The 25,409-nt window shown below is 42.0% G+C and overlaps 1 protein-coding gene across 2 annotated transcripts in view; it reads right to left on the reverse strand.

Moving 5' to 3' along the window:
* Window positions 1–10,837: 10,837 nt before the first annotated feature.
* Window positions 10,838–25,409, reverse strand: part of SPPL2B (signal peptide peptidase like 2B) — a 31,621-nt gene continuing 17,049 nt past the window's right edge. Inside the window, exons 12-15 of one of the 2 annotated variants that reach the window (XM_039696709.1) lie at window positions 23,941–24,040; window positions 22,899–22,976; window positions 20,400–20,560; window positions 10,838–19,432 (exon numbers count right to left, since the gene is read on the reverse strand). In XM_039696709.1, the coding sequence (XP_039552643.1) occupies window positions 19,145–19,432; window positions 20,400–20,560; window positions 22,899–22,976; window positions 23,941–24,040 (627 nt within the window). In that variant the 3' untranslated portion in view covers window positions 10,838–19,144. Of the gene's footprint in view, window positions 19,433–20,331; window positions 20,561–22,898; window positions 22,977–23,940; window positions 24,041–25,409 lie in introns of both variants that reach the window. The other variant, XM_039696710.1, reaches the window with a different exon arrangement.

The following is a 25,409-nucleotide window of genomic DNA, read 5'->3' on the forward strand; positions in this document are numbered from 1 at the left end:
TGTCACCATCGCTGGTTGTCCCTGAGGATCTGCCACAGTACTGGGAGCTGGCCACCACCCCTGCTCTGCTGCTGCTTGGCAGCCCAGGGTTTGTTTTCTCCACAGAAGCCTGAATTTTTCTCTAGAGCAGCCTTGAGTCATTCCATAGGATTTTCTTGGAAGATGACTTTTGTTTCTTAGCCGGTTCAAGTAGGGAAATTGTAAAATATAAAGGGACATGGTAAAAATATTCCTTTACCCAATTAGCTAAACAGTCACTAACAGCCACTCTTCTTGTTAAAGACAAGTAGCATGTGTGTGTGTGATTCTTGTGTGTGTGTGTGTGAGTGACTGTGTGAGTGTGTGTGTGTAACTCTGTGTGTGTGAATGTGTGTGTGTGACCTCATGTGTATGTGTGTGTGATCTCGTGTGTGTGTGTGTGCAGGCACACGTGTGTGTGAGAACATGCATGTGCATGTTGGGGAAAATCCCCTGCAGGAGCAGCAGAGGGACGAGGCAGGGCCCCAGGAGAGGCACCCTGGATGTTTGCCCACGCGCTGGCCACAGCCCCAGCCTCACTGGGGCAGGTGTCTGTCCAGCTCAGGTGATCCCACACACACCTGCAGGGCTGGCCCAGTCTCCAGCACAAATTGTGCTGGTTTCTGTTTTCAGGTAGAAACTGTCTTCTTGCAAAATGCCACAGCTCCTGAGTCTAAAGCACAGTGGTGACGTCCCAGGATTGTGCTGGTGGCTGCCCAGCAAAAGGGCTGGTTTTCTTCATTCACCTCCACATACCCTGGCCTTCTTTCTTCCACTGCTTGGTACTTCCTTCGCCTCACTGTGTCTTTGCCTTCATGTTTTCACCTCCTGAGGCCTTTTCTTCTGCCTTCCTAGCCTTCTCCAGTCTCTCTCCTGTCAGAACAGGAGTGTTTACACTCCTGTCTTGCACTGCACTGCCCCAGGCTTCCTCCTGCTCTTCTCCAGCTTCTCCCATTCCCAGTCTGCCAGCCCCTTACCAGCAGCCCTCGACCACAGGGACACAGGTTGAGGTGCCCTGCTCTGAACAGCTGGCCAGAGGAAAGACATGAAAGAAATAGTGGTACCCATGTTTTCAAAAGTCAACTTCATTTACAGATAACTAATGCAAGGAAACCCTAATGTCCCCCAAGGGACAATGCAAGAAAACCACTTCCCCATCCCCACACCCCCGATGGCGAGTCTGGGCTGCCCTGGGGTCTTTGTGCTGCATTTCTGTATTCTAGCACGCTTGGTTTCTCCCACACTGTGATGATAAAGGGCAACCAATGTGCTGCAACCATTTGAATAACCAAGTGTTAATGGAATATTTGCTTCATCCCATAATGGGGTAGTGTGGCTCTTAGCACAGCAGAACAGTGTCTACTGAGCTTTCAGACACAGGGATTGTAAAACAGTCTCATTGTGACCTGTAAATCCTCACCCAGACAGAGCCTTTGCAAAATGATGGCACAAGTATGAAAAACATGCCACTTGCTCAAGGCAGACCACGAGCTCAGCAGCAGATCTGTCTGCAGCCTCAGCAAATAATGAGTCTGTGGCCAAAGGCAAATAAAGGACTATTGATTGTATCACTAAGATAAGACTTGTGGCACTTCAGAGGGGGAATACAGCAGAAGCAGGATACTTCTCCAGAAGGAGGTAGCCCAAAATCAGAAAGCAGACTCCAATATGCCTCACTTGGTAGGTTCACAATCCAAAATCACAGCTGCCAAAACAATAAACCTTTGGTGACATATATATGACACCAAACCACGAGCCTGAGCAGGAGAGAGCATTTTCTGTAAGTGAGATGAGAAGCATGACCACGGGAGATAAGAGATGTGGGTGTACAAACAGATGTGCTGGCAGAGCAAGGTGGTGGGAACAGCCCACCTCAAATATCTCTGTTAAAACGGGGTCAAACCTAGTGATTTTATCCTTACAGCTGGGAATTTAGTTGTATTGAAATGAAGCTCAGAACTTGTGTCAGCAGTTACTGAGAACAGTAGAATACTTTTGTAGGGGAGTGGATTTATAACCAGTGTTATCTACTGGGTGGTGGTGCAGTGCTAGGTCATGTCAGTCTGAAGAGGCCAAGAACTGTGTGCCAGTTCCTCCTTATGGCTCACTCTCTCTCTGAGTGGGGCTCCAGAGAACGGAGTGCTGGAATTTATCCCAACATTGTTGCCTCCTGGTGAGCCCATATATTTCCCCTTAAACCTTCTGATGAGATTATCTTATGTCATGAAAAAAAGCCTATGCACAGACAGCAGCAGCTGGTCAAACAGATAAGAGATGGGTTATGATGACTAGAGCTCTAAGCATCAAAGGCAAACCTTCCTATGACCAGAAGACACAGGTTTGGCTACACAGTTTTCTGTTTTGTGTGACATGGGCTTCACCTACCATGACACTGGTTCCCTGGGCCAGACAACACAGCATTTCTCTGATCCTTTTGCTTTAACCCATCTCCATTTTCTGTAATGGATGTATGGAGCATATCCATGTCCCCATCTCTCTGCAGGTTAACATTTAGAAGCAGTTGTGCTGCATTTAAAAGGTTAAACCCTACTTTCAAGCAGAAAGAAACTCTTGTCACATAAGAGAATGCAGACTGAGCTGAGGACACCTTTTACTACTAAGTTGAGTGAAAAGCTCTGACACTGCAACCTCCCAGATCGTGCAAGAAGAGCAAATCTGAAAGCTCCTGCCACTCAAAGCAGTGCGGACCCCAAGTCCCTGCTCACCTGCAGCACTCATGGAGATGCATCTGGTTCAGCTGTAGTCCTGCTGCCAGGAGGCCAAATGACACTGTGCTGGCCTTGTTTATTGTCCCTCTTGGTCTACAAATGTCTCTCAATTTACAAGTAAGAAGATCCTCTCCCTGCCTGCCAGCTCAGCAGTCTCAGCTGGGGCATGACAGACAAGCTGAGCTCCCCAGTGCTGGTATTGTCACGGGTAACAAAGGCTCTAACATCACTTCCACCTTGGAGACACTCAGCCCTGAGCTCTCTCTCTGGTAACAAAGTACTGGGCAGATTTGTACTGGCAATTACTTCTTAAACGTGTAGCTGTGGATTACACAATAAAATAAAAGTAGTCTTGCCCCCTTACCCCCCCCAACTGTGCTGGCTTGAAAACTCAGTACAGATAGTAAATACTGAATACACATAGGGAGTATCCAGTAAGCCAGGAAGTCCATGTTTGTCTGTTACTTTTCACAATAGGAGCACTATATAATTTGATACTTTTCAGCTCATGAATGGCCGAGAAAAAACTCACATGCTTAACTCATGGCATTTCCTCCACTGACATTCACTCACCTCCCTTGAACACTGCCTGGCCCAGTGCAGAGGGTGTGGGAGAAATCTTGGTCCCAGTGAAGCTGATGGACATACTGGGACCAGAGGCTCATGGAGGAACAGGGGCTAACGTAGAGGTCTTCATTTTGTAAATAACCACATTTTATTCTTTCTTACCAGGTCACATACATTAGAAGCAATGTGTAAATTACATTTTTATGTAGCTTCAGCTGTTATTACAGATTGTCAGGTAGGCATTAGTGTTCATAGATATGAAATCCCCAAGCTACCCTGAAATCAGTTATCTGCAATGCATGCTCCCTCCAAGGGAGAATTCACACAGAGAAACCAGCGAGTGATGAACGCTGTCAGTCAAGCAGCGCACTCTCAGCACCTGAGTCAGTGAGAGGCCGGGAGTGGAACTCTCCGTGTGTCGATAGAGCGCAGCGCCCGGGCTGCCCGTGCACAGCCCCGGCCCCTGCCCTGGGCTGCATCGGGCTGTGCGGGGCTCCCGGCAGGGCAGCCTCAGGGCCGGAGGACAAGTGGGTGTGAAGCAGCGCGACTCTCAAGCCCTTCCCTTCAACCATGGGAACAAAGAACCATCCAGCTACAGAAACATTTATTTAAACTCAAATTATGGTGCTATTATAAGCCATAGAAGTTGTTTATAAGAGTTTGTCCCATGCCTAGGTCGAAGCTGCTCACTGCAACGGCTGTTTCGCTCTTGTATTTCCTACATTGATAATATTGATTTTTTTTTTCAGCATTTAGGTCTGCATTACTGTCAAAGTTGCACTTTTTTTTCTCCATTAAGTACCCTAAGTTTTCTTTCTAGAATATTATCTAATTTTTTAATAGCTTTCAAATAATATAGACCATTTTATGCATTTGGTTTCCAAAGTGTTTAAGTAACTAAGATATTTCTCTTTCAGAGAAGATGGTCTAGAGGTCACTGAATCATGTTAGAGTTACATGGAATCGAAAAGCACTCAGAAGCAACCCAGCATTACATAAGGAAAACTACTTAGCCATAAGCGACTAAAAAGAAGCACAGGAGGTTTTTTTCATCTTTCAATCTTTTTTTTTTTCCCACTTTCAATAAAAGGTGAGTTGAGCTGTTTTCCCCACAGGCATTTAATTCAGAAACAAGCTGTTTCCTCAGAGCCAGCTAAGCACGAGGGATTTCCCCAAGCATGGGGGAAGACCCAGCGTGGAGAAGCAGTTTCAAACTCCAGCTTGACTGAAAATCTGCGGGTGCAGGCAGCAAACCTGTCTGACCCCGATGGAGAAGCAATGAGGAAGAACAGAAGGAGGTGGTGAAGAAGGAGGAGGAGATGAAAAAAAGAGCAGCAGGAGGAGGAGGAGGGCTGCCAGGCAGGAGGGATCGCGCGGGGCGGTGGGACCGCGGGGCGAGGAGCATCCAGCGCTGGGTGCAGCTGCCGGGAAAGGGGCAGGTTTTTCTCTTCCCATGCGAGCCAAGAAAGCCCGGCAGCCTGAAGGAAGTAAAAAGGGCTCCTAAGAAGGAGCAGGGACTCACCTGCTTTGCTTTTCCCGTTGCCGCCAGGTGCCTTCCCCGGAGCTCACCTGCCCGGGCTGCGGGGCGCCGGCGGGGGCGGTGGGAGGCACGGGGGGAGCTCGCGGCCGAGCTTAAAGGCACAGGCTGGGCCACAGGAACGGCTCAGCCTGAAGAGCTGGTTTGCTGCTTCGGAATTAAGCAATTTCCACCCCCAGCCCCCCACCGCTTGCTCCCCAGCTGCCTGCGTTGGGAACTGGACAGTGATGCCCCAGCTCCTGCCTCTCCCCGATCACGAGACATTCCTGCAGTTCGCTGTACAGCTCCCATCCTCTCCAGCAGCAGGACCTAAAGGAAAGGAGACGCCTGAAGTGGGGTGGTTCATACCTGCATCGCTGAATTTCCCCCCATGGGCAGCCCCCACACTGGGGATGATCTCTTAACCAGCACTGGCCCGTGCACACAGAAACCATAAAGGGAGCAGTATTCCCAAAAAAACCTATAACTTCCTCAGTCAGACATCCATAGCCCTTCCAGTTCATACTGTATTTACCATCCTTGCCATCCTATTTATCATCATTTAGAACAGCCTAACTGCCGCACAGGAATGGGCAGGGATTATCCAACATCACACACACGCGTGCAGCAGAGGCCAAAACTGGACAGAGTTCCTTGTGCTGAAGTTTATTTAAGTCCACAAGGGACCCTTCTGCCATCTTGAAAAGACAAAAAAAAAAAAAAGATGAAAAGCTGAGAACTTGTTTTGCTTTAGTCTGAGTTTTGGCCTGCACAAGTCATCTCTCATCCAATTGCCACTTCTGTCCCTAAGTATCTTCAACGTTAACAGCAAACTCGAGCAGTTCATGTGTTTGGTGGCAAAGCAATGAAAGAACATAGCATCCTAAAATGATAAAATTATCATAGAGATTTCTCTGAAGTTGATTTTGGTTAGAGTGCATCCTTTCATTCCTGACATCTGCTGTCCCACGGATCTCTCCAGACTGAGCAACGACAACTGAAATCTGTTTTAGGTTTCCTGCTGAGCATCAATAATAAAGACTTGTCTGGTTACAGAATTACAGACTGGTCTGTGCTGAAAGGGACCCAGAAGGATCATCGAGTCCAACTCTTAAGTGAATGGCCCATATGAGGATCAAATCCAGAACACTGGTCTTATTAGCACCAGAAAAATGCTGCAATCTCTGAATCTGAACATGTTTGGCTATGAGCCTGTGAACACCGCAAGCAGTTCTTGTCCTTTCAGACAGACTGCACATCCCTGTGAAGGAGCTGAGTGAGGGATTGGCATCCTTCTAATGTTCATCAGATAAAGAGTATCCGCATGTATCTTTGTGGACACAAAAAACTGCACAATCAAAACCCAAAAGTAATAAGGGGAGGAGGACTGCAATAAAAGAAGAAACCAATAAAATCTATCACTGGTTAAATAAGTAAGAAATTAGGAGCAGCAGTTCCAGCACTTCTGCTGAAGGAGCTGGGAGCAAACACATCAAAGTTAAGTGAGAAGACAAATCACTGTGGATGTGATCTCTGGCAACCAAACTCAGCAGGGGCAGTTGGGATCACCCCTGTCTCTTATGTTTGTTGCACACACAGTCACAGTGTGCAGATAAAATGAACACTGCATTAAAGCAATATAATACTCAAAATTTAATAGAACAATCAGGAAAATGTGGTGCACTAGAAGGATTTAGATGTCTTTAATAGCATTTAGCTGGTTTGCTACATTTCATGTTGGAATGCCGGAAATGCTGTGCATGGAATATGGAATTGTTTCCATGGTCAAGAAAATTTCTAGATGCAAAAAACACAGTAAGGAGAAATTTACATGAAAGAATTTCAAAGACCATTCACTTCATTCTGCTTCCCAGGAAGAGCCTTTTACTGAGGGCATGGAAAAAATGAAAGTGAGGTTAAATGGGTGTGTTCTTTCCCTGTAGTACAACAAATAAGAAATAGAATGGGGACAGAAACCAGGTTATGAAAACAGTTTAGAAATGAAGAGCTTTTTATCATGAGAACCCCACCCTGACACATCAAGACATGTCACACAGCAGCACAACTAAAAGACATTTTAAGTGCAGATTTCCTTGTTTAATTTTCTTTTTCTGCACTGGGTAGAGATATTTCTCATTCTTGAAGGGGAAAAAGTATTGGTTGATTTAATTCAATTTAAAATCTTGATTTTAGAGTGATAAACCAATGAAGATGTAAGAGAACATAGGAATTGAAAAAAATTATACTCATACATAACTTTATGAGAGACATTTGACAAATTTTTTTTCATAAAATTAAATTCTGCACTACTCATTTTAATAAATAGACAAAATGGATGGTTATGTAGCTTTCTTCTGCTAGAGTTTCCCTCTCTCCTTTTTCCCCCTATGGAAATACCATAGAAATATTGAGTGACATACTAACTTATTAATGAAAGTTGTTTGAATTTTGATGGAAGAATTGTTTTGAGACCATTGAGCAACTCTGTAATGGCCACAGAATTGTGCATTTTCTCCATGCCCATCCAGGGGATACAAAGAAACGGAATAAATATACTCTTCATTTGGCCTTCTGAAGGTCATTTGGAATTAATTTTTCACTTGAAATACCTCACCTGGAGCACTACACCTACCTGTGGGGTCCTCAGCATCAGGAAGGACATGGATCTGTTGGAGCAAATCCAGAGGAGATGCTGCCAAGGCTGGAGCCCCTCTGCTCTGAGCCAGGCTGGCAGAGCTGGGGCTGCTCCCCTGGACAAGAGAAGGCTCCAGGCAGAGCTCAGAGCCCCTGGCAGGGCCTGAAGGGGCTCCAGGAGAGCTGCAGAGGGACTGGGGACAAGGCCTGCAGGGACAGGAGCCAGGGAATGGCTGCCAGTGCCACAGGGCAGGGCTGGATGGGAGATTGGGCAGGAATTGTTCCCTGGCAGGGTGGGCAGGCCCTGGCTTGGGGTGCCCAGAGCAGCTGTGGCTGCCCCTGGATCCCTGGCAGTGCCCAAGGTCAGGCTGGACGTGGGTTAGAACAGCCTGGGATAGTGAAATGTGTCCTCCCTGTGGCAGGGCTGGAACGTGGGCTTTAAGGTCCCTCCCCACCCAAACAATTATGGGATTCTGTGAATAGGACTATTGCCTCATCACTATACAGTAGGTGGTGTGGACATTTTTTATCTTTAGGAGCTTTAAAGAGTTCCTGACTGTGGCTGATGAGACTGTAATAATGTAACAGACTACAGCAGACAGGGCAAAAGAAACCTCCTCAAGTTCAACAAGACTGAAAGATTCTTCCTCTGGAATGCCCATGCCACGGAGTTCATGAAGCTCCTTAATGTTCTCTATTTTAGTGCAACCCGTGCTGCGCAGCAGACTGATCTAGCAAGGGGCAGCAGGCCAACTCTTGCTGTGTTTTCTTAGTCCTCCACATAAAAGAGAACTTTCCCTGCCCCACAGAGAGGAAAACATGAAAGATTTGAATGGTGGGCTAGATGGCTGTGCATTGCAGAGGGTGCAGACATACCTGACTATAACAGAACCTGCTCAGGAGCATCTGTTGGGAACGGGGTGACTCCTAGCAGCCACTGGAGACGTGTAGCACACTCTTCTGAAAGCTGCATCTCTTTCCAGGAACTCTTCTAACAGAGCGGTATGCAGAGGTGATCTAGAGAGTCAAATCTATCTTGGTGGTGAGACTGAGAAACCGTGAACATGGAAATTGTACTTAGAAAAAGAGATCACAATAGTGTATATGCCTCGTTAAAGTTCCCACAAGAAGAAAAGTGGGACAGATGCAGCCAAATCCCCAGGTGGTCCAAGAACTCCCCAGTTAACCACCTGCACAAGTGAGGCAATGAGCTGATTTGAAATTTGGTAATTGACTGAATACATTCTCAAAAATGTATTTCAGCAGTTGGCACAGGAGCTCTCCAGGTGGGAATTTCAGTGTGCCCTGAAACCAAGCTTCAGGCAGCCCCCTTGCATAGGGCAATCCCTGTACTTAACTGAGCCATCACCCTGGGTGGAGAATGTGGAGAATTCAGCCCCTCCTTCCTGAGATGCCTGAGGGGGTTTTGCTGCAAAACTCAGCAAGGTGTAGAGAGATAAAATGCCTGTGAATAGTCCACACAAACTGTCCCTGCAGACGCAGAAATGGTCACGTAGGACAGATCTTTGGCATATGCACAGTCAGGAGGGGCTCAGAACGTCCAGATCTTCAGTAGTGATGGATCTGCACTTGTGGCACTGCAGGGAGAACTGTGGGCTCCACCACAAGTGCTCAGCAGACCAGCAGTTCAGTCAACAGCTCCTGTTGGAATTAGAGCATTACTTTGTGTCAAGACCTATAATATGGGTTTTTGCAAAAAAAACCGGAACCAAATATCCCCCTGGGAAAAGGGGAAAAAAAAAGAAAAAAAAAAAAGAGGGAAAAACCCAAACAAACAAACAAAAACAAAACCAACAACCTGCTGCCCAAACCAACACAAACCAGCCCAAACCCACAAAATCCCAAACAACAAATGCTCTGTCCTTGTCCTTGTCTACTCAACAGATACAGGAATAACCAAGTACAAGAATATAAAGGTCACACCATTTTGCAGATGTACCTCTAAATCTAGAGCACCGGGCACTGTTTCAGATAATATGTTTACAATACTTTAGGATGAGCTTTGTGGCCAGATTGTATCTTAATATTTACTACCCTCTATTTAAAATGAACCCAGTCTTTCTGGTTTTGAATCTGCCTTTTCTGGATGGAAGCAGCTGTCTCTTTGTTCCCAGTGACAGTCCAGACAGAAAGGCTATCTTGCTGCAGCTGTTTTTTTAGTGGATTGGATTTTTGTGTGTGTGTGTTGTAGTTTTCTTTTTGTTTGATTGGTTGGTTTTGTTGTTGTATTTTATCATCAGATATCACAAGAAATTTCTCAATTTCCCTTTTCTCAGCTGTATTGTGTATTTAAAAGTGAAATGCAGGACATACTAAGCAGAAACACAGGGTGGAATTGTACCTGTTGTCAGTTTGTACCGTTCCTGGATATACCCATGACTTGCCTTGTAATTCAGTAGATATTCAGCATTTTTTTAGAAAAAGGGACTGTTAGTAAACACCTCCCTTCCTAAGCAATAGCACTTCACCATGCAACAGAATAGTCAGAACAAACCCAATTTATTGGTACAAGTGATTACACGACTTTTAATGGCTGGGCAGGCCCTGGCTTGGGGTGCCCAGAGCAGCTGTGGCTGCCCCTGGATCCCTGGCAGTGCCCAAGGCCAGGCTGGACAGGGCTGGGAGCAGCCTGGGACAGTGGGAGGTGTCCCTGCCTGGGGGGGATGATTGGGATGGGATGGGATGGGATGGGATGGGATGGGATGGGATGGGATGGGATGGATTTTAAGGTCCTTCCAACCCAAACTATTGTGGAATTCTGTCAGGGTTACAAAAGCCAGGGAAAGAGATTACTTGTGTGGACTGCATGGGGATCTCAAACACTGTTTCTGGTATTGAGCAAGTTTTAAGAATTTTGCATGGAATCCAGCTCATGGTGGGAGCTGTACACAGTGAACTTTAAGTTCCAACCCACATTTTATCACATCCTGCAACAAACAAACAAAAAAAGTGTTTAAAACTTAAGGGTGATATAAAATAGCAAAACTCAGTTCAAAAATTAGGTAACTTTATTTGATACTTTTAGAAATTTTTTACAGTTTTAAACTAAAACAGACTAAAGGAAATTCCAGTGTTTTTAAAAAGCAAAATAGAAGGAAAAAACTAAATGCCTGCAATTTGACTAGCTGGCCAGTCAATTTCAAGTTTGCTTTCTTTCATTTTATCTATATATGCCTGAAACAGGCTTCCTTATTCCAGAGAAAATTCACTCTGCAGAAACCCTTGAGATATTTCTCATCTGTTTGTCTTAAGATTCTGCCATCCTCATTAATTTTGAAATAGGTTTTTTCCCATGTTACACCACAGAAGGAAAGATAATCTACATCTGGTCACTGGAAATCCTATGTATTACAATGTATTTACATATTAAAAAAAAAAATATATATAGAATGATGTGCTGTGCAATTGGATAGAAGGCTGTAATTCAGCCAGAGGGAGGGCTGGTATCAAAACCATAAAGATCCATACAGACATAGGGTGGGAAAAGGCCACCCAGACCGAACTGAAAATCTGATGCATGTACTATGGGAAGACCTACAGTTTTGGAAAAACAGAAATGTTTGCCAAAATTTTTTTTACTACTTAGGAAGAAACTTGCTTTTTCCCTTGGTTTTCGCAATGGCTCTCTCTCAGTGTCAGCACAGGAAGGGATCCAAAAGGTGACACAGTCAGTACTTCCTACTACTTGCAAACAATAGCAGCAGAAAAAAAATCTTGTACCATAGGTAGAAGATACTTGTATCATAGACAAAAGTCACAGAATTACTGATTTATCTGTCCTTGCAGATGTCACACAATATGCACAATTTTATAAGTCATCAAGTAGTAGCCTGAGTGAGGGGAGAGGGACCCTCTTCCCATGGGGAATCAACAACTCCACAATCAGCTACAACTGTGGGACTGATCCACGTGGTGTGTGCCATTGACAGACTGACTGACAAGGTAAAGGAAACACAAGTCAGCATCACTGACTACGCCCTTACAGAGAACTAAATTCATCATTCTTTATGTCCCATCTGCTCTTCATTTTCATAGCTTGTTTGTTTGAAATTTTTTTTGCAGGAAAAATACTCCAAGTAAGTTTTCATACCAGTCTCCTACACTGGCTAACTTCCTCAGCTGTTCTTTTTAAGGAGGGAGGAGTTGTTTTTTAGTGTGGTTTTTTTTTGTTGTTGTTTTTTGTTGTTTTTTTTTTTTAATTTAAAAAAATATTAAGGGACCAAGCTGCATAGCAGATCTTACAACAGCAAAAACATGTAACACATTGGATCAAGAGAAAATCTTTCCTTCAGTACCTGAAATGAGATTAAAGTTTATTCTTCATGCGTACATATGTAGAGGTAAACAGATGCATTTGCAAGTGCTAAAATTAACAATCTTTTACGTTGCACTCTTCATATACCATCCTATGTACTACTATTTGAACACCATTACAAAGTCCTTCCACAAAGACACCAGACATTTAAGATTGATAACGTTATCTCCAAGAATCAACTTCCTTTCTAAAAGTAGCTACTGTCAAGTATCCAAATGGGTTTTAGCTTGTAAATCATCTTTATACTGCCTGAAATTTTTGCTCCCAGCCTCCCACCAATCCACACCCAAAGCATTTCTGATTCAGTTTTAGTATAGTAACTCTTGCAAGGGTCACAGGGGGCTCGTGGCTTGCTGGCAGGCTATCAGACCCCAGTTCCTCCAGCCTTGAAGGAACATGGTCAGTGATGAACAGAGCATCCATGGGCAGGGCTGTAAATTCAGATTTTTCTTAGGTTTTGCTTTCGTGTGTTGCTAGGCTGAAAGTACCAGAGCTCATAGTTCCTGTCAGTGGCTTTAGGATCGAGGTTCTGTGTGTTCAGCCCCGTGAGGAGCGCAGCACGTGGCCCGGGCCCCAGGCTGACAACAGTGGTCAATTCCATTTCATGCCTTTCCTACAGCACCAGGAGTGCTCTGTGACAGATTCCTTCTTGCTCTCCCACAACCAGTGCTGGCTGTGGGACTCTCTATGAGAGTGGACAGTCAAAAGGTTGCTGGAGGAGACAAGTGGCAAAATATGAGTTGAAGACAAACTGCTGACATGCTCACCCCAGCACAGGCAGAGTAGGGCACTAATTGTCCATCAGAGCAGACAGCCTGTTTGCCACACAGGCTTGCTGCCAACTTAGGGTCTGCTGCAACATCTCTGATAAACATTTTTTGCAGTCTCCACCACTGATTATGGAAAAAGTAGATTATGACACAACTAGGTTTAAACTATGCCACTGTGGGTTGCTTTTTACTTTGTCAAACTAAACCTGAACCCCTATTTTGAAGGTTTTGTTCAACATAAATCAGAACAACTTCAGTCAGAGCAGAAAAATAAAATTATCTTCTGGTTCCTTGCTGGTGAATGCAGGTGAAGGAGTGTGCTCCTCCTCAATCAGCACCAGCTTCCCACCATCCCAGCGTTCAAGGCTTGGATCTACAGTGGAGAAGTGGCAGGTTTATGGCAATTTCCTGACCACAAACATATGTTTCAGATTAAAAGAGCTATTATTTATATCCATTCCAAACCTCTGGTTCAAGGAAGAAGCTACTGTATTGGAAACATCAGAAAGGACTCTTGTGTGCAACCCCACCCCAGGGTCGGGCTCTGGGAGCCCTTGCTGCACCGACTGAACAGGGTGCTCATGCCAAGTGCCACATCCTCAGGGCTGCAGATCTTTCAGCAGCACTTGACTATGAGGTGTTGGCTGTCTGCTACTGCAGGGCTCCTACCAGCCCAAGCCACCAACATTTTTAGGAGTTATGATAGAATCTTAGAAGCACAAAACGGTTTGGGTTGGAAGGGACCTTTGAGATTATCTCATTCCAGCCCCTGCCACGGGCAGGGATGCCATCCACTAGATTCAGGTTGCTCAAGGGCTACATCCAGCCTAGCCATGAACTTCCAGGGATGGGACATAAGCTGGTGATGACCTGGTTTACTTTGAAACCATGTCTCTGCATATTTTCAGCTGACCAATATTTACATGAAACACTCAAAGTCAGTTCACGACATACAGTGCATGTCTGTCAGCAGGAAGCAGCTCTTAAGCAAAAACAATCTAGCTAGCAGATAATCTCAGAATTTTTCAGAGACAAACACTTGGATGAAGTCTGCCATCTGGAGCCAAACTTTCATGCTGACATGCAGAAAAATATTATGAGAAAACTGGATAAACTGTAACACCACCTTCACCTACGGAAGGTAGCTCCAAATAAATGTAGCAGCCTGTGCACCTGTAACCCCTGGTTGCTGGACTCACTAACAGCTTCTGGCAAACAGAACCAAGCCTGAGCCCCTGCAGCACATGAAATTAAGTCCTCTGCTAGTTCATGAAATTATGGATTATTGTGTACAGTACACTAGTTCCCAATTCAAGAAAATCCAATTTAAACTCATTATTCATCACCTATCACTAATCTACAGATGGTAAAATGCCATCTTTACTCCACATAATCTGAATATTTAACTGCAAAACTGGAACAGGTGTAACCCTCACAGAAAAGCACATAATTGATAAATAGAGATGATAGAGAGGATCAGTGAAAAGAAAGTTCTTTTATGCCACTGGCCAAAGGAAGCTTCTGGTAGCACACAAAGCTGTCTTATTCTGAAAATGTTCCAGGCTGCCAGAAGCAATTCAACAAATTAGACATAGACAAAAAAGACTAAAATTGATATGGTTACTTTCCAGAAGATTTATCACTTTTAAGTAGCAGAAAACAGTCTTTGTCTCACAAGAGCTGAACTGAACATCAGTGGTTACAGAACACCCTGACAGCATCACATATAAACTGAGTACTCTGGGATGAAGTGCATGCTATAACTTCATTAAAACCAGGAATCCTGACCCTCAGACTATATCTGAACAGGTAGGACTAGGTTTGTTGGCTGACCCCAAGTGTCAGTGGCATGAAATGACTCTGGTTGGTGTGGTTCAGTTCTCTCCTCACAGAACCAAAGGAGCTCATGCACTGGGCACTGCCCAGTCCCCCTGAGCCCTTCACCTGTCAGCCACTCCCAGATTTTTCCTACCACCAGCACCAAAATTTCCTTATTAAGTCTATTAATTCTAATGTCATCCCTACTTGAAAATGACAAACTGTTTTCCCAATTTGCAGCAGCATTTCAGATTTATGGCTATTTATCATGCCCTTAGATCTTCTCTTCCACTGCCTTTCTTGTTCAGTGTTTCCTCATGCATTTCTGAGTCATCTTCAGTTTTTTCTTATCTTCCCTCTCTCCACCCGAGCCAGCACCACTGGCAAAAACCTAAACTGAAAAGCTGTTAGTGCAGCTCTGTTCTTCATGTCCTGCTCCAGCTAGGAAAACATATGAAAACATATGCAAGATTAAAACACCTAAAGATTAATTGCTCCTTGTCGATGATGTTTTCTGGACCTCTGAAAATAGTTCCTGTCCTCATTTGCCTGAAGACACAGCCCTACATTCTTTTGAAAATATCAGAGATTATATTTGTCATGGAAAAAAGCACCATCTCTGCAGGCTTTGGATGAGTATTTGGATCTACTGGTATGTCTGTATTTCACATTTGTATCAATGTGCTAAGTGTCAAGCACTGATAATCATTAGTTGTATACACTGCTGCTTGGCCAGCATATTCAGCCTTCTGTACACTACAAATAACACACCAGATGATGAAAGCATGTACAAAATACTCTGGTTTGTTCATGGACAATCAATGAAGCTGCTGTTAAAAAGAAGTATCATGGGCTTTACATGCTAAACAGCCTGTGTAGTGCAACAAACCAGAAACACACACACAGCCACAGGGCTGAAGACAAGAACAAAAGCACTGGACCTTGCACTAAAACAGTGCACCTGAGCTTTAACTTCAAGGCAACACTGTTCTCAAGCATCCAATACTGGCTTTTTTAAAGAGCTGCAGGTAAATTCACAGCATCTCCCCGAGGCAGATTAACTTATTACAGACTGCAGCCACAGTCAGCACCAGTTTCCAGCATACTCAGAACTCAAGAGGCACTACCATGGTAGTCATCATCTGTTCCCAGCTGGAACAATGCAGTGGGAATGCAAAAATCAAAGCTGAAACACAGAAATGTGCAGGGCTGAAAAATACTGTAAAGACATTCTTAACAACAGCCATACTGAGGGGTACTGTAAGGAAAGAGCATCATCCTCTGAAGGAAAAGCTTGACCAATTATCCAAGACCATGGAAAATGTTCAAGAAATATGGAAACAGTTTTCTAAATGAAGATTTCTATGAAACATGTTAATAAACCTTTTGGAAAATAGGCTGTGCTGCAGATTTTCTGTTGTCTGGCATCTGTCCAATTTAAGAGAAAACGTTTAATATTTTCGCAAGTGTAATTCCTACACATGTGGATGCATTTTTATTAGTGCCACTGGTAAACACAGAATATATCTTTAAATCTGTTGTGTTTCTCTTTTATATATTTCATCTAAAATGTTCTTCATTTCTGACAAGAAAAATAAAATCCACAAAATTCAAAGAGGGTTTGGGATACTTTTCTCTTGTCATCCTCAGTAATGTCTTTCATATTCCATTCTATCTTCAGCTGCATTTGGGCAATCCTTCAGCAGGGAAGAGACCAAAGCACACACCTGAAGAAGGAATCTGACCCTCATTACTGGGATCCAAAGATTTTCTCAAATGAATTTTTGTTTTAGTGGTGTTGATTGTTGCTGGGGTTTTTGTGTTTGTTTGGGGTTTTTTTGACTAAAAGAAATGCTTCCCCTGAACACATACAAGTTCTCAGAACCCCTACTGAATTTCTACAGATAAGGCTTAGTATGTGAAAGACATAAACAACAAGCCTATCAACATTATTTTTAACATTAATATTACTTTAATTACTTTACATATTAAAGCTCAAGTTTGGTGTGGAATGTGTATTGAAAATAATCAAATAAAATCAGAGTCAGTCATGTTGAACTGATAGGCATATTTTCCTATACAACATTAAGTTTTAAATTAAGCTGATCAGGGAAGTTTTTTAAAGACAAAAAAAATACAGCCTTGTTGTTTGATGGAAGGGATTGATCTGCCCAGGATCAGGGTCCAAACAGTCACAGCCAAACTGGAGCACCAGGGTCACCTGATTTGTACAGTACTGAGATAGTCAAAGTCTGTAAATTGTTGCCACTTCACATGCTTTAACTGGATGTACTGCACTGAGAAGCAACTGTGATTTTTTCCCCTGCATTCTTTGTTGTTTGGGGGAGAAAAAAATTACACTGAAAAACAGATAAGAAATGCCCCAAAACCCGAGGTGAGGCAGAATGTCCAGAATGCAACTGTGAAATGCCTAGTTCAGTGGGACCAGTTCTTCTGTTTTAACTGAGCTATGAACAATCTGAAATAAACTGTTTCCTAACCACACAGGAGAACAAATACAAAAGTACACTTTCAAGTAGATGATAACACCTAATGCTTTGCCATCAGAAAGCTACTGGCTTTTAAGTATGTAGAAAGCTACTCCAAACAACATTCTGACTAAGAGATGACCAAGGCAAAAACCAATAGAACTTTGAGTCAGTCTTCAACTTACCTTGCTATTTGTCAAGTTAATTATTTAAACAAAAGACTGCTTTCATAATTTAATAACCATACTTACACAAATACTTAAATTAAGGCATAATCCAGCTAACTGAAGTTTTCAGTCAAGTGTTTCTGTTGCTTTTTATTATTAATAACTGGTTCAGGTTACTGCTGGCCAAAGTAATGGGCCATTAAAGAGAAGACTGAAAAGCAGATTGCTTCAGTACTATCTTCTTGTAAATTAAATGTTGTGTTGGCCATTGGACCCAGGGAGCTTTCAAAAAAAAACTTCATAAATCATCTTATCAGACAAGGTTCAAGGCTTCAAGCAGAAGCTGGTAAAACTCTGAAGCCAGAGCGTGGTTTTAGAGAAAGCTGCTCACATTCTAGAGAAAGAATGCTACCATTGCCCACAAAAGCTTTCATCCAAAAAACACAGGGCAAAATTTTGGAAGATGTAGCCAAAAAGACAATGGTTGATATTTAACCGACATTCTTGAAAAGAGAGCCCTTCAACTCCAATTCAACATGCCAACTGGAGACTCTCAATTTAACCATAATGCCTCTATTTGCATCACTGCAACAATACTTTCGTAAATGACATTCTGGGCTCCCAAATACTCCAGAGTATTTCTTCCATGCAATCTGGAATCATATCGAAGGATCCTATAACACTTCCATTTTCTATTTCAGTTTTTGTGTGAAGTGTTTGAGGCTTTCTAGAATTGCAACGTAAGTGCAGAACAGACTCCTCTGATAAAGCCAAATGTACTTAGATGGAACAAGTAATACAAAAAACCCATTATCTTTCTATGTACAAAAGCTGATGCATAAAAGACTCAATCATATTATACAGGAAAACAAACAATTTCAGGAATATGAAGTAAGACCAGCTGCACCCCAAAATTTTTAAATTCACAAATTCCTTCACAATGTAGCAAGAGACACAAAATAATAAGTGAGCTCTCAGGTTCACTCCAGAACCTGACAGACTATGCTTTGGCTATTCTTGGGACAAAGACAAAACATGACTTAGGCAGTTGGTAAGTTACTGAGCAGCAAGAATCTTTTAAATCATAACTGTCTCTAGCACCATATGTGCTCCGTTGGGAATGAAAAATTAGACTATTTTCTTCAGAATTAGAAATCACAATTATATTCCTTGAATGAAGAACAAATAGAAGCTCAAAGCCCCAAACATAAGAACATTTGCGCTTTAACATTTTCCCAATGAAAATACTGCCTGTTAAGCTTAGTATAGTGCTACTACCTAATTTTTTTCACCTATTTGGTTTATATTTTATTTCTAAACATTCCTAATATGCATTTGCTTCCAAGCATTATTCTGTGACCAACCCTCTTTATTATCAGAGCCCTCAGAGTTCACATGAATGCCTAGAAAGCTTCCCGAAGCTGTACTCACCCTGCCTTTTAAACTAGACTAGTAGCTCAGGTACATAGAAGTAAAAACAAAGACAAAAAAGTTAAGAGATGCATTTAATGCATCATGGTAGCATAAAGCCTTTTCGAGTAATGGTAATTTAACCATTCTCTGCATTTCCTGAATGTCAGTTTATAATAATGCATTCCCTTATACCAATGGCTTTGACAAGTCAGGAGAAGTAAAGTAAATGGTGACAACAGGGAAAGTGCAAAAAAAAAAATATCCAAAGAACCCCCCCACGTTTCTCTCAAGTAAGCATTGTAGCAGACTTGTTCAATGCTTTTCCTCCATGTTAACCTACATCATGGTAAAGCAGAGAAACAGCCACACAAGCACAGAATACTGAGTAAATAAAAGACTCTTGATGCTATCCTGCTATAATGCAAATGGAACAAACGGTCAAAGGCATTCACTAACAGTGATCATTGAAACCCACACATCAGAACTCCTGGAGAGCACCATATTTCAGAAAGATGTTTTAAGTATATAGCTGTACCAAAGCTGGAGGCAGAACATTCCTTGTTGGATTTGATGATCAGACTCCTAGTGAGGTTCCTCAATGAAAGCAAACCCTACTAAACCAGTCCTAAGTACATACTGGTTTTATGTATGTTTGTGAGGGAAAGTAAGGAGTTCTTATCACATCACTTATTCCAGCTGGTTTTGTTCTGCATTTAGGCATTTGCTTTCAAGGTCATCCTTATTCTGAGCAGTTGGTTCCTCACTGTGGGCCACAGAGATTTCTGACTGGTCCGTCTTTGTGCTGGTATCAGCCAGCTCCTCTTCAGCCGAGGCAGAGCCGTGCAGCTCCTTCACGTGCAGGGTGGGGTTGGTCATTTCCTCAGTGTCCTGTTGAGAGGCTGGCACACTGCTGTCTTTGGGAAGCTGGGGGCAGTTGACAGGAGCTATCACCACAGGAGGCTGAGGTAGGTCTTTCTGTAAATGGAAGATCACAGTCAAAATGATGGAAAACAAGAACTATTGTGTCCAGTTATCCAAGGAAACGGTCATAAAAGATGAAGACTAAAGGTCCATCAACTCTGTAATCATTCTCCAGCAGTGGACAGATGCATACAGTTACCCTTTCTTTGTGTTTTATAGGACACCAGAGGAATTTTTCCTTCCAGAAAAGTGTTTGCTTTCTGAGTGATTGTTCCTCACCCGTTTCAGATGTGCTCTGCTGATAAGGCAGCAACAGGCACTTGGTCCTTGGCCACTGTCCAGTTCTGCCCACCTTTCCTATCACTGTACAAGAACTGGCAACTTTTACATAACATTTCAGATGATCTCTAACAATTAAATTAATTTCTCTAGTGGAAGCTTGTGAAAGTTATCATAAATAGTTGAATAATAAAATAAGATTCACTGGGGGAACTTCCAGCTTCACAGATTTGGCCTTCTAGTAAGTATTCAAAAACTAAAATCATGCATGACAGAAATTATTCCTTTTTGAATCAAGCTAATTTCACTTGTAGCACTGTGAAACAAAGGGATAATAATACTGAACTACATTTCCACCTTCATAAACAATATGCTATGAAAAAATATTAAGAAAGTATTTTAAGGATATATTTTATATAGTACTAAACCCCACATTTCATATAATATTGTAACCTTTTACTATTAGTGATACTTTCAAGAGAGCTCAAACAAGTAACATTTTGGCAGAATGAAGGATGGACAAGGTCTACTTCACTACTCTGATTTAAGTGGCCATAAAAATTGCGAAAATCAGAAAATCTTACTGAGGCAAAAAAAGTACGTAAAAAAGCAAACAATCAAGCAAAACCAAAATCTTTGTGTTTGTGTAATAATACTGCAATATTTTACTCAACTTTAATTCTAGTTAGGTTTTTATAATATTAGTATTTCCTGAAGACACTCATATCAAACTGGTATTCACCGCAAAGCCGCTGCCCGTCCAGAACATGGCAAGCTCCCTTCTCCAAAGGGCCACCAGGAAGCTGGTGAGGAGAGTACAGGGCACCAGGTAGAGGAGAGCAGGCTGGCCCATCTGCATCAGTGCCAAGGCAACAAAGGTCACAAGAAGGCCTATGCCATATGCTGGAAGAAAAGAAACCCAGCAAACACAGTTATTCCGATACAGCTTTGCTCAATCACAACTAAATAACTGGCTAAAGGAGCGTTCTCACTGGAACTTTTTTCAAACAATATGCAAAACACCTCCAGAAGTTTTACAGGCCTCTTTAGTCTTATTTACACCATGTAAACATGGAATACTACAGTTTTTCTATTGATAACATGTGAAAGTAGTGTGATTGGCCTAGTCCATACTGTGCAATCAAATAACTACCTTAAGCAAAATAAATATATGAAATATTGTGCATCATATTATATTTGTGAACTCAGTGGATACAGACAAACATTTTGACCATTATAATGTGCTTCTCGTTTGGGTTGGCTTTAGCTGTTTCTTCCTATCCTGCCACACAGCTAAAAAAAAAAGCCAGCCTGCTCTAGGTTTTTATTACCTTCTATTTAATTTCTGCATAAATGTGGCAAAATTTATTTAGTAGAACAGAAGTAGCTTGGATCTCATAATGTAATTATTTTCAATTACGTTTTCAAGACAATGAAGTTAATCCAACTTTTTCTTCAGATCCAGATTCCAGATTTTTCTTCAGGAGGTCAAGAAAGACATTGAGGGGCTGTCCAGAGAAGGGAAAAGAGCTGGGGAAGGGTCTGAGAGAAGTAGCTGAGGGAGCTGGGAAAGGAGCTCAACCTGGAGAAAAGGAGACTCGGGGGGACCTCCTCACTCTCCACAACTCCCTGACAGGAGGGTACAGCCAGGTGGGCTGCCAGGGAACAAGGGACAGGACAAGAGGAAATGGCCTCAAGTTCTACCAGGGAGGTTTAGATTGGATGTTAGGCAGAGCTTCCTCCCCAAAAAGGTTTTCCAGTCCTGGCACAGCTGCCCAGAGCAGTGTTGGAGTACCTGTGTCTGCAGGGATTTAAAAGATTTATGGATTTGGCATCTGGGGATATGGTTAGAGGTGGGCTTGGCAATGCTGGGGGACTGACTGGACTTGATGATCTCAGAGGGCTGTGATTAGAATAATCAATAACTCTTGACAGCTCTTGGAAATGCTTTTTGAGCAGGGGCATATTCTGTTATTACTGAGAGTTCCTTGTATATAATTAAAATGTTTCTTATTGTTTCTAATTACGATTTAAGCCCATTGCCTCACATCTTATGTGCACACCTGTAAGAAAAGTGTCTCTGTCCTCTCTGCAGTCTCCCATTAGGTAGGTGTGGGCAGCAACAGAATCTCCTCTTTGACTTCTCTTCTTTTTACAACCCTGTGCTCCAGTCTTCATCCATCCTGATGGTCTCCACTGGATTTACTCCAGTATGTCAATGTCTTGTCTGGCACCAGGGATCTTGGTTAACTCAGTCTTAAGTGACAAATTGAGAGGAATAATCACTCCTCTCATAACTGCTGACTCCATCTTGCTAACTCAGCCCTGTATGTGGCTCATTCTCAGTGCTGCAATAGTACACTGCTGAGTCTTTATCAATACAACATTTTCTGATTTCTGCAAACACATTTTTAAAGTACCAGATAAGACAACAATTTTGTTTGACTATATATGAGAGACATTGATTTGGAACATCAATAAAAGCATCTTTCTACCCCTGCTAGAAGTGTCCATGAACCTAGGTATTTTTTCAAAAGAATTTCTAAAGAAATTGTTAATGACAATTTCTCATGAAATTCACTGCAAGCATTAGAAGTCTTTGCTAGCAGAAGTACACTGTAAGTATGTCCTAGAGTGAGAAGGAAGTGAGTTTTTTTGGAGGTTGTGGTCAAACAGGACATCAGGACAAGACAACAGGAATCTGTCAGATCCTATTCATCAGGAGTATTTACGTTCATGGCACATAACTCCATGGCTTTTACAAACCAAAGAAGAAAACTTATCTAGAGGTGTTACAGTCATCATAATAAAATTCCTTGCATCATAGGTTATGCATTTTTAGAATACACAACAAATTAAGAACAAAGCCAAAGGATGATATCCCTGAACCTGAATTCTCATGCACAATAAACTCAAAGATTCATGAATCAATAAACCACGATGAGTAGCTGAGCACATGTAAAAATAGTGTAATTACAAGGGGTAGACTGAGACCTTGGCAGCCATGGTAACAAGAGCTTCCCTCCCCTTACATAAGGAAGGCAAAACAGCTCAGAAAAGCAACATCAGCTAGTTTGGTGATGGAAGATCTAGCCTTGAAAGCACTTTGATAAATATTTCTGTTTAATAATAAAGAGGAACAGGATAAAACCCCCAAACTATGCCATGCTAGACTGATGGCATGCTTTTAGAGGGAGCCACTCCTGTAGGTCTTGTGTTCAGGTGGCACTGTGGTACATACCTATTGTGCAGGCTACAAAATAGACTCTGGATGACTGCACCTGAATATCAAATCTATGGCAATAGGCTACCAGTAAGCCTAGGAAAGGAAAAAACAGTTACAATATGCTTTCAATCTAGTCACGCACTTCATGATAAAAAAAAACAAAAACAAAAAACATCAAACCAACTAGGAACTTGCAAGAATTTTTTTTCCCAAAAAACTTCCTTGGCACCCTGTGTTTAAGCACCATGAGAGCACATCCAGGAGGCTGCACAATTTACAAACCAGTTATCTGATGGTACAAGCCCCATGTATTGGAAGCACTCCAAAAGTAAAATACACAGCTACAGACATGCAGATCATAGATAAAAATGTCATATCATCTCTACTAAACATTTGTAAAACTACAGTGTTCACAACAAGAGCAGGAGTAAGTTCAGTCCTTCGACCTGGTACTGAAGACAGTAGAATTTTATGGTTAATGACTATGCCTGTTTCAGGTTGAGGGGAGGAGGGGAGACTAATGGGCATGACAGAGTTCATATTTCCCAAAATACAAGAAAGTAAACAAATGATTTTGCAGAAGAAATCTTAAAGCCAGAAGGTGCATAATTTTTTCACCTGCAGTGATGCCAGGGTTAGTTCTACATAATATCTAAAATCAAATTTTAGAGATGTGGCAGAAATAGTGGGTGTAGTGTAACTAACAGTCAGGAAGTTTTGAGTGGTCAGGCATCTGTACTTAATCTGTGTGCAAACAGACAAATCACTTCCTCTATCACAATACTATCAAAGATGCTTTATAGTATAAAATCAGTTGCTAAATCTACTCCTGCAATTTCTCTACATTTCTTGACATCACTGCATGTGAAACTGAACCATAAGATTAATGTGCATTTTTCTTGTTGAAAAGGTGAATAGTGCACAAGAAAACCCTATACTTGAAAATTTATCAGATTTATACCAGTCAAATCAAATCCACCACTTGAAGCAAGAGTACAAGAGGAATAAACTAATATGACAATGCAACATGTAAAATTCTTAACGTGCTAAACAATACCTGGAACTAAAATGTCTCCAAATCCTAGGAGAGAAAAAGGCCTGTCACATAGAGCCAAGGGCGAGGAATTCAGTCGTGGAACCTTCAGGACCATTGGGAGCTTGGAATGAGAGAGAGACATGTCTGATGAAAAGCATAGTGACACTACCTACCAGAACTTGTTCCTGCTGTACTCAAAGTGCAAGTCAAATACATCAAATGTCTCTTTTTATACTTTCATTACATACAATACTACTGACAACTAACAAAATGCATTTAAGATGGGAATGATGAAATACTTTCTAAACACTAGGTTAACTTCAAAGTCTTCACATACAATAGGACATCAACTCTTCTTTAGCTGCAGGTATGTACAAAATTTAGGTAAGCTGCTACATGCGTAAGAAATAATAATTTATACAGTTCATTCATCTGGGTGCAATAAAAGTCTCAAAAGACCAAGACATGAATAATTTTAAAAAGTCATTTTTCAAATCACTTTAAAGACTCTTCCCTGCCCACTGTGTTCCTATTTACTACATAAATTGCAATGTGAGGCACAGTATGCCACGGTCCATTGCAAACCTGTATTTTATTTCTTACATTGCATTAAATAAATTTTATTCTCTTTTTTCTTTTCTTATATTAGTGCCAAAATAATTTTATATAATACTTATACTTTCATGACTACTTTATACAATTCATTCTGTGCATAAAGTTGAACCCAAAGGGGTACTAAAGGGGTACAGGAGAGAAGAACAAAAGAAGTCAAAGAAATAGTATGGACTTGTATGGATTGATCCACATCCTTCAAACAACTATTTTCTTTGCTATTTTCCCACATGACACTATTACATTCATTGCTGAAACAGATCAAATTAATCCTCAAATTAATATAACCAGGTTTTCCTACTGATTAGTTTTTTTGTTTTGTTCACTATATCTCACTATCTCCTACATCTCACATACTTTCATCCCTGAGTCAGCCACATCTTGTAAGGTGTTCATGCAATTGGCTGCTGTCCAACGGTGAAAACCCACTGAACACTGACTTCTGTTTTCTTCTGTCTCCAATTTGTGTTCCTCTCCTTTACCTATAGCCTCAGCTTTTCATAAAGCAAATGTCAAAAAAGGGAAGGAGGGGGAAGAGACAGACTGATTATATGTTTTATCTCTTTAGGAAAAGATGCTTACGCTTAATTAGCAACAAGTTAATATTTACAGATGTGGTCATGTTTTTGTGAAGCTGAGCTAGCCAGCTTTCTTATCTTGAAACCCTGTCAAAAAAAGATAAAGGAAAACCAAAGCTGGTGTGATGAACCACTACAAGTCTGCTTTGCCCCTCCAGAGTAAACATTCAGGAGCACTTACTCCCACATTAAGCTCTTTTCAGACTGGCATCTTCATTTCAGCTTTGTGGTCTTGAATTTTAGAGAAGTTAAAAGTGTAATAGTTGAAAGCTAGTGCCAGATTTTCAGACAACATGCAGT

This window comes from Passer montanus, unplaced genomic scaffold (genome assembly GCF_014805655.1).
Source record: "Passer montanus isolate IOZ18808 unplaced genomic scaffold, ASM1480565v1 scaffold114, whole genome shotgun sequence".
NCBI classification, from domain to species: Eukaryota; Metazoa; Chordata; class Aves; order Passeriformes; family Passeridae; genus Passer; species Passer montanus.